We start from the raw sequence: 10,103 nt of genomic DNA, 5'->3' as shown, positions 1-10,103 counted from the left end.
TGGGCTACCCCGCATGAGTTCAAAGCTACCCTGGGCAACTTAGGAGCCTTTTCTAAAGATAAAGGCAGAAGAAAATTGGTGATACAGTTCAACAGTGAAGGGCTTGTCCAACATGCCAGGCATGAACTCAATTCCTAATACCACAAGAAAGCTTTGGATTTGTGGGAGGAGACTGTCATTTAGCTGGTACTGTGTAGAAGATATTCTAACTCACAATGGATTGTAATCAGGGAAGGCCAAGGGAGGCTGGCTCAGGATGGGACAGGAGACCCGAGGCCACCGCCAGCTCTGTCTTCTAGTCAGCTTCAGCTTTCACCCGCATGTGCAGTGCCGAGTCCTGCTCCTGGTGTCTTCTCTCTGTGCCATGGCTCCTTTCTGCTGTTCCCTTTGGAATGCCCCCCTCTGCCTCATTCTCTTGGCTAATCTTACCATCTTGAGTTTCTCAGCTCAAACTCAGGCTTTCAGAGCTCTCCATAAGATTCTCCCTTCTGCTCTTATGTTGTTACCAGAGAACTCTACTGCGTCTTTCCTGAATCAGATCTAGTGATAGGACCAGGCATCTGGTCATGGAATGGCCAAGACAGAGGCAGACGGGGCATTCAGGAGCCACAGCAGAGGAGCAGGCTGTGTGGTTTGGCCTCTGTGGATATCTGGATGAACTCAGCTATCTCTTTAACACTCACTGTTTCTTAGCAATGCCCACAGGTGCCCCCCTGTCCCCATTTTACAGAGGGAGTCAAGATTTGCAGGGGTTAATTGGTTGAAGGAAAGGAGTTGAGAGCCTGACTTGGAGCCCTGGCGAGTAGAGGGCTGGGGAGCTCGGCGTGATGGCGGCAAGACACTCAGGGCATATGGTGGGGGAATGAAGCCCCTGTTAAGAAGGAGAGAACTGAAAGAGAATGTGTTTTGGAGGGAGGAGAATGGCAGTTTGGGAACGGTGTGGGATGACTTTGGACACTGTCGAGCTGTGTGTTCAGTAGAGGCTCATCCTGTCCTCAGAAACAGGTCACATCGCAGTCTTCCTAAGCTCCTGAGGGCTCTCAGCGTGGAGACTTCCCCAGAGATGGAAGGGGGGCTGCTGGAACATGGAGATGTCAATATTTGAACTGTTTCCTGAAGCCAGAGATGTGCTACCCACAGAGCTTGGTGGACATCTGTGGGATACTCCATGGTGTGAGAGGATCTGTCACTCAAATGTCTGCACAGAAAATCAACAAATCTTCATATGAGGGCCAGGGAGGGGAGCTTGGTGGCTGCTGCTTTTCCCCCACCTCAAGGGCTAACACTCCCCCCACCCCCAACAGAAGAGAACAGAGTTCAATCTCACCTGCGGGCTTTTTAGTAAGCTCGTGACAGCCTAGGCATGTGGTTCCTGAGGTCTAAGGGTGTGTGTGTGTGTGTGTGTGTGTGTGTGTGTAGGGTGGAGGATTATTTACAGAGTTGGTTCTCTTCTTCCAACCCATGGAGTCTGATCATGGAAATTGATTGGCTAGGCTCGGCAGCGAATGCCTTTAACCAAGACACCATTTCACCAGCCTAAGTTTGCTAGCTTTTAAATTTTTATTTTTATTATTAGCTTTTCCAATAACACAAGTGAGTCTTTTAAAGACAAACTGAGACAAAACCATCTACTGTCTCCAAGGGCTTAAAACGGTAGCTGGGAGGGCCCAGGACTTTACCTCATGGACAAAGGTTCTGTCACCCTCCACCAATGCTGAAGCAGTCAGATGCTCTGGGTGGAGGTGGGGATTTGGGGAAAGCCAGATGTCACCAGTTCTGTATAGGTGGAGGTCTCAGCCTTGTGACAGAGGGGAACTGTGCACAAAGTCCCTGCCTCCTCACAGAGCAGCGTGCCTTTGGGAGATGACCCTGCAGGGGCTGTCAACCAACTGCTGCCTCTGCTTGCACACTCACACCCTCACTCCTGTCTTCTCCTGTCTTCACAAGGAAATGTGTCCTCTCCTCAATCCACTCTTTCTTCTCCAAGTAGCCCTGTTCCACCAATGAACATGTCCCACAACAGCCTAGAACCACAGAATTTTAAATATTCAGGTGTTGTATTTTTTTCAACTACAAAATTTCCATTTTGATTCCTCAGATGAGTGCCTCCATTTGAGCATAAATCCTTTTTAAAGGTTTATTTGTTTATTTATTTAATGTATGTGGGTAGACTGTTGCTCTCCTCAGACAAGCTAGAAGAGGGCATCAGATCCCATTACAGATGGTTGTGAATCACCATGTGGTTGGTGGGAATGGAACTCAGGACCTCTGGAAGAGCAGCCAGTGCTCTTAACCACTAGCCCCCGAGTGATTATTCTTTACAACAGGTATTCGAGCATCCTGGAATTCTGACATCCAAGGTGCCTTGGGATGACGTCATTTAAGTATGACTTGAGTTTCTCTCCCACCCCCCCCAGCACTCCAGAGCTGTGTCTTAGGCACTGCAATGCTCTCTGTACAGCATCTGGGTTCCTCTCGGCAGTGCCCAGGTTTTGCCTCAGCAGTAGAACAGATCACACTCACACTGTAGATGCGCTCCCTGTTGCCTGCTCTGGGCACTTGCTCTGGGCAGTGGTAAATCGTGTCCCGGTCTCTCTAGCTTTTGCTGTTTGGCCTGTTTGGTTTACACATGCTTTGAGGCAAGGCGGAGATCTGTGAAGCCCATAATTAGGGGCTTCCATATCGGCCCCCTTCCCTCTGGGACTCCTCACTGACTCCTCAGTGCCCCAGACTTCTTCATCTTGTTTCTCTGGTCTAAGCTACAGCAGATACAATGTATTCTTTATCCCCCAGTGCACCACTTAACAGCTGTGGTTTGTCTTCAGGGCAAACCTTGGTGAGAGGGAAGGGCTGTAACTCATTCCCGTGCCAATTCTTCTTTAAGTTTGATTTAAAAATATTTTGTTTTGAAATAAGCTCTATTGTAGAATTTAAGGTATACAATGGGATGGTATAAGGTACACATTCTGCTATGGCGGGAAGAGGAAATGTCCCCAGCAACTTGTGTATTGAATGCTTGTTTCCCAGCTCGTGACACCATTTTGGGAGGTTACAGAACCTTTAGGAGGTGGGGCCCAGGTAGAGTGAGCGTTCACTTTTGAGGGTTATGTCCAGTCCTGTCTTCTCTCTGCTTCTGTCTGACATGAGGCGAGAAGCTTCTGCCATTTGCTCCCACTACTGTGAGGCTCTGCCTCTTCATGGGTCCAACCCAACAGTGCAAAACTACGGACAGAAACCCACGAAGCCATCAGCTGGAAACATCTTGCTTCTTTCTCTCTGAAAGGTTCTCGTTCTCTCTCTCTCTCTCTCTCTCTCTCTCTCTCTCTCTCTCTCTCTCTCTTTCTCGGAGAGGTGAAGCTGTCCATCACTTCAGTTACTGCCTCTCCTCCCACAGTAAGAACATCTACCTGTTAGCCACTCTGAATCCCTCGACCCACATCGTCCTCATTTGCTCTGGCCCTGGAACCCTGCTTATCACCGTCCTTATGTATCTTCTATAAGGATATATGTGTGAGTTCATCTCTACATGGGTCTTCCGGGTGTGGTGTGCATGTGCCCATATGCATGTGCAGGCAGGTGGAAGGTCAAGGCCGAGGACAGAAGCTTTCTTCAACTGAGGTAGATCTCTCAGTTCAGCCAGACTGGCCCAAGCTACCTAGCTTGCTTCAGGATGAGCACTGATTACAGACAGGCTGCTGTGCTCACTTGAAATTTTAACTAGGTTCTGGGGATTCAGACTTCAGCCCTCATCCTTGCTGCTTTTGTGGCAAACACTTTAAATGTTGAGCCATCTCTCCAGCACAATTTACATTTTTAATATTTCTATTTCACATTTTGACACCAGACAACATTTTCTGTGCTTGGCTTCCTATGGTATAATGGACTTTAGGTCCATTTGTTTTATGACACATGGCAGAGCTCATCCCTTTAAAGGCTGAAATATGTACACATACACACACATACATGTATACACACACAGATATACACACATATATACATACACACATACATATAATACACATACATACACACATATATACATACACATTCATACATACACATACACACATACACACAAACATACACACACATATACATACACACATACACATATACACATACATACACACATACACATAACACATACATACACACATACACATACATACACATACACATACATACACACACACACATATACACACACACATATACACACACATATATACACATACACATACATATATGCATACATATACATACACACATACATATATACACATACCTACATACACACATAGATATACACACACATACACATACATACATGCATACACATACATACACACATACATATATACACACACCTACATATACATATACACACACATACACATACATACATGCATACATATACATACACACATCATATATACGCACACCTACATACACACACATACACATACATACATGCATACATAAACATACATACACACATACATATATACACACATATACACACACATACACACACATATACACACACATACACACACATACACACATATACATACATATATACATACATACATACATACATACTTACATGTATTATTCTCAACTATTCACCCAGCTTCCTATCTCCCCTTGTATACCTGCATGACTGTAGCCTCGTGAGAACATCTGTCCTCTCATATCCAATGCAGCACTATGGTCTAGGTTTTAAGTTCTTTTAATCTGTCCATTTTTCAAATCTCAGCAATTGCTTTAGGGCATTTCTGGAAGGGGCTGCTCTGTGGACACTTAGTCCACGATTCTCCAGGTGGCACCAGTTACTCTCCTCCCTGCTGAGGTGCAGTGTGACCTTCTGTCTCTCATCCTGTTGGTCCAGCAGCTGCAGAGCCCTCTGCGGAGCTGCGGATCTCAGGAGGCTCCGTTGGGCAGCACCTGCTCTCTAGATCTCGCTCCTCTGCAGTTTGCTGCCTACGGCTGCCCGGCTGGGCCGGCACTTCTCTGGTTCTGCCCCATATTCATTCAGGAAACCAGGCTCAGAAGGGCTGGGTCCCGAGACACCCGCATCACTCCCTTTGACATTCACTGTGCTCTGGGGCCATGGGTAAAGATGGGACTACTAGTTATTTTCTGACTTCTGATGGCATCTAGCTTAGATGACAATTCGGAAAGAATTAGGGCGAGCATCCCTGTTCTGGATATATGAAATCCAAAATGTTGTAACGCAAGAGAGGGCTACATTTGGAATTTGGGATTGGGGATGTGCAGCCATGTAGAGATGCTGATATTAAAATAACAAACAACCCAAGAGCTTGGTGTGGTGGCCCATGCCTAAAATCCAAGCATCGGGAGTTCAGAGTTATCTCTGGCTATATAGCTGAGTCCCAGGCTAACCTGGGATACTCGAGGCCCCCTCTCAACAAAAACAGAACAAACGAAACATAAAAGCTGAGCTCTGGAGCAGCTACTTTAGGTAAGGGCTATTCCACAGCAGCACAGGGCTGAGGAATGGGGCTCCTGCCTTATTTTCCCGTAGGCACCAAGGGTTCATACCGGCTGCCTGCGATCGCTGCTGCTGTAAGCTTTGCTCTCTCCCTTTATTCTGTGTGCAGCCAGGCTCTGCTACACCTGCAGGCACAGTGCTGGGCACTGGGAACAGATGGCAAAGAACAGGAATGTCCTGGTGTCCTGTGGCTTGCATCCCTGTGGAGGTGACTTTTAATGATCTTTGATTGTCAATCAAGCAAATTTCTAAATTTGCTAAACAGCAAAACCAGACCAAACAAAAAAATAAGGAGACTTGGCTGTGTGGTGCAGGAGAACCTCTCTGAGGAGTGAGTGCTGAACTGAGAAAAAAAGGACAACAGGTACCTGTCACAGCAGAGCCGGTGTGAAGGGCTTGACAGGCAGACATGGGGTGCAGCGACGACATGGGGCTGACGTCTCAGTAAGGACTTTATTCTAAGGCACCATCAACGAGGGAGGGAGATGACTGTTAAGGATGCTTGATGGAATAATGCAAGGTCACATCATTATTTGATCAGATTTGTGCTTATGGAAGAGGGAAGACTCGTGCAGCAAGTACTGTGACGTCACTAAGTTTTCAAATAAGGAAACAGAAACTGACGGAAGGAGAGAGACTCCAGCTGGAAAAATGCTGGGATTATTAAAAAAATGCACATATATGCACATACACGCATGTGCTTGTGCACACACACAGCCCTCTCTGATGACAAAAGACAGCATTTATGGATATGGGAATATATAATATGTATACTCACCAACCACATGCTCTCTTTCACCTGTGCAGCCAAGTTGCTATGGTTATGAGAGGAGAGCATCCCCTCTGTGTCTGTTACAGAAATCAACAGAACCTGCTAGCTCGTGACAGTACCAGGCCACAGAGCTGGGGAAGCTGCTGCTTAGGGGTAAGAACAAAGGCTTCAGGCACACGCCAGTCATGCGTCTGCTGCCTCTTCGTCCATGACTTTGCTCTACACCTAAGAGTCTAGAGCTTTATCATGTGTGTAGCACCTACAGTTGTAGGGCCAATGTTCTAGGCATTGGCTTGGGCAAACAATCTTTTGCCTCCCTGGCAATGGGCAAAGAGACACCTTGTTGTTGGTGGTGTTTTCTATCAGGCAGGGGCAGGGCAGTACTGTGAGTTATGTGGTGCTCGGAGGGGAGAGTGAGAAGTGGAGCAACTTGAGCATTACGAAGAGAGATGGAACTGAGAAGGAAGGATGGCGAGGGGGAGCCTGTTCTGAGTGGCCAGCCTACCACCTGGGCCATGATGAGGTCCCAGCCATTGCTGCTGCTGAGGGCTACATCTGGGTCTGTTGCAACATAGCTCATATCTGATGTCCATGGCTCATATTAGCCCTAGAGGACATGGGGGTGATCCTTGTTGGGGCAGCCATGAGGCACCATGTTCAAGTCCAGGGGATGTGCACAACCCCATCCCTCACTGGATGTGGACCTCTGGAGACCTGGCCCCATCCCTCACCTGTGCCAGCACTCGGGAGAGCAGGTCCTGTGCCTTGCCCAGGCAGCATGGTGGAGCACAGTGGAGCTGGCCCTGGTGACAGGGGTGTGGGTGAGCCAGCCCCAAGGGTGAGTGTGGGAGGCTGACCCTGCCACTTGTCTGCTATGGGGTGGCAAAGGCACGGAGGTAATGTTCCAGCCCCTGCCCAGCACCTCATCACCTCTGGCAGAGGGGAAGGCTCCCCACAGGGTCATGAGCTTGGGAGAGCTGGCTCTGCCCCTCACCAGCTGCAGCACTCGGGAGAAAGGGGCCTGCACCTTGCCTGGGAGCACAGTGGAGCTGGCTATGAAGGTGTGGGTGCTAGTGATCCAGCTCCAAGGGCATGAGAATAAGAGAGTTGACCCTGCCTCCTGTCAATGGCGGCATTGGGTGGCCTAGCCCGAGCAGTGCTGGAGAGCTCGCTCTGGTGGGGTAGGTGAGGGAGATTCAGTGGGCTCAGCTGTCACCCACACCCAGATCCTGGGCTTTGATTTGGCCCACCTCAAAGTCTGCATTATCTGTGAACCATGGAGGGTCAGCCCTGCTGATCCAAAACTGCAGCATCTCCATGACACAGGACAATGAAAGGATAGCCAGGCCCTGTGAGGATTCAATATTGATGGTTTCATAGAAAGCAGAGACCTCGAACCAGACCAATGAGATATGTGGATAGAGGGGTTTGTCGTGGGACACACTACAGTTTCCAGGACAAGAGGTTTTCTAGGCTTTGTCTTCTTGTTGTGTGTTTTTGGGGGGACACTGCAAGAATGAAGGGCCGATACGAGGGGATGGAGAGATGAGTGGGGCCCAAGTATATGATGTGAACCTCACACAAAGAATAAAAAGTAAAAAAACAAAACGACAAGCTAGTCTTTTGCCTTGTAGTTCTCTATGGCAGTAGGTTAATGCAGAAAGTTGTTTAAGACACACAGTATGCTGTCTGTTAGCTACAGTTTGCTACCCCCACCAATCTGTATCCTCCCAACTTTAGGATCCATGATAACCTCAGAAAAAATTCAGTAAGACAATCATCATCCAGCCCACTCTCCTTCGCAAACTCCCTCCCTTGGGCCTTGAAAATCCCAGTTGAGACCACTTTAAATAACTTTTCGTCTTTGATTTTCCAGTTAAAATGACAAATGGGAAGGGGGAGAGAACTGACATTCTGCATTCGAGAGTCTATCAGTCTGGTACTGTAAGGAGAAACACGAGGCCAGGAACTTCATGAAGCAAGCCCCACGTGGATACTGCGGTTCCATTGAGAACTGGCAGCGCCAGGCCAGCCTTTGCACAGGATCAGGCTTCTGGGCCAGCTCTGTAACGCCTGTGTTCTGAGGACAGGCTCTTACTTCGTTTCCCCCGCTCCATCCCGTATCCTTGTCCCCATTCTGAGGCTGCATTTTTCATGTGACTTAGACAAAGGGTATGCCTTCAGCCTACTGTGACCAATCTTTCTCCTGTCATGGGGTCAAGCCCACATGTTTTGGGACCAGGGACCTCTCCTGACCTCTTACACTGTGATGTAAAAAGCGAAAACAAAAAAGGAACATGGCCAAGCACTGCAAGATCACTCTGGTTTGAAAATTTTAATTTTCTTGTGCTTCCTAACAATGAGCTCTGGTGTGTCACCAATCTGTATAATAATTAACTTCTTGTATCTTTTGTTCCTTATGAATTTACATATCCAATTATCTTTTTATTTAATTTCTCATGGTTTTGCTACATTGACTGAAAGTTTTCTAATTTAGTGGGCTTCCTGGTTCATTTATAACCACTGAGTTTTTAAAGTTGGTTTCGGATTTCCCAGTCTGTAGGACACTGTAAGACTTCCTTGGCAGGATGTGGCGGCCCTGGTTACTTGTGCACCAGGACGGCTGGTACACAGAGGAAAATCCAGAGGTTGTTCTTGGGAGAAGTCTGTCAGGTCCAGCTTTCCCTCCAGGCTATCGATCTGACAACGCCTGCAGCAGGAGACCATGTGCACGGGAGCGTGGGCTGTGCAGGGTTTTCATGCTGCAGCCTCCCTTGTGGTCTTCCCTTGTGTTAGTCTGCATGTCTGAAGGTGGTGTTTGTCATCAGAAAGGCAAACACACCCCGGTGTGGCCCCCTGCACTGTGTTCACAGCATCAGCAGTGAGGGGAGTCCTGAAACTCCAGTCAGTGATGGCTCTGATGCTACTCGTTATGACGGAGTCTCTGAGGCCCTGGGATGCGGCCCTGAGGGGGGCGTTACTATTTGGCCTGTCAGGAAGGAGGGGGGAACCTCTGTTTTCCTAGCATTCTGGGGGTCATGACCACAGTTTAACGAAAGCAGATGCAGTTTGTCTGAGGAATTACTAAGGCTCACTCTTGGGTACGGAGTGGGGATTGAGGGCAGTAGGTGGATATTGATTGGAAGCTGTCAGAAGCAGTGATTCAGGGCAGAGTTAAAAGCTGCACGATGAGAAGAATTTATCCAAACGTCACTTGGGAAGTCTCACACCACAATTAGAAAACACCCTCAGCCATCTTGTCTGGATTTTAAAGGAGAGACAGTCCTCTTCTGAAAGCAATTAAGGATAGGACCCAGCAGTTTGATTTATATAAAAGCACATCCGTTCACAAAGGCGCCTTTCTGCTCAGACGTTTCTATAGCTGAGCGGACCCTGCGGGCGCCCGTCACTCCTTCAGCAGGTCTCTCAGGTCGTCATCCATTCCCCTCTTGCTCAGTTCATCTAAACTGTAGTAACGGTGGACAATTTTCTCAGCAGTGACGACCACCACCCGGAGCCCGTGGGTGTCTTTGCCTAGCTGGCACCCGATGGCAGACGAAACCACCATGTCAAGATTCTGGTAGGTTCCCTCGGCATTCCTGTGGTAGTGGCCGGAGAACACAGCTCGGATACCTGCAGGGAAAGGAAGAGACATTACAGGATTTGCATGTCACCCGTGGGCTTCAAAGTTTGATTCTGTGGATGACGTTCACATTAGTGCTGACTGACTGAGATCTTCACAGCATCTCATTAACAGTGGGTTCACAAAGGTCCTCCAAGTGTAACAGTCACAGGGCTAGGTGCGAGCTCAGCAGT

General features: G+C 48.2%; 1 protein-coding gene across 1 annotated transcript in view; it reads right to left on the bottom strand.

The window, feature by feature from the left end:
* Positions 1–8,607: 8,607 nt before the first annotated feature.
* Positions 8,608–10,103, bottom strand: part of Cpped1 (calcineurin like phosphoesterase domain containing 1) — a 113,688-nt gene continuing 112,192 nt past the window's right edge. The window contains exon 4 of the mRNA XM_032913402.1: positions 8,608–9,920. Coding sequence (XP_032769293.1) covers positions 9,694–9,920 — 227 coding nt within the window. The 3' untranslated portion in view covers positions 8,608–9,693. The remainder of the gene's footprint in view (positions 9,921–10,103) is intronic.

The sequence above is a fragment of the Rattus rattus genome, chromosome 9 (assembly GCF_011064425.1).
Source record: "Rattus rattus isolate New Zealand chromosome 9, Rrattus_CSIRO_v1, whole genome shotgun sequence".
Classification (NCBI taxonomy): domain Eukaryota; kingdom Metazoa; phylum Chordata; class Mammalia; order Rodentia; family Muridae; genus Rattus; species Rattus rattus.
This window is presented reverse-complemented; position numbering and strand designations above follow the sequence as displayed.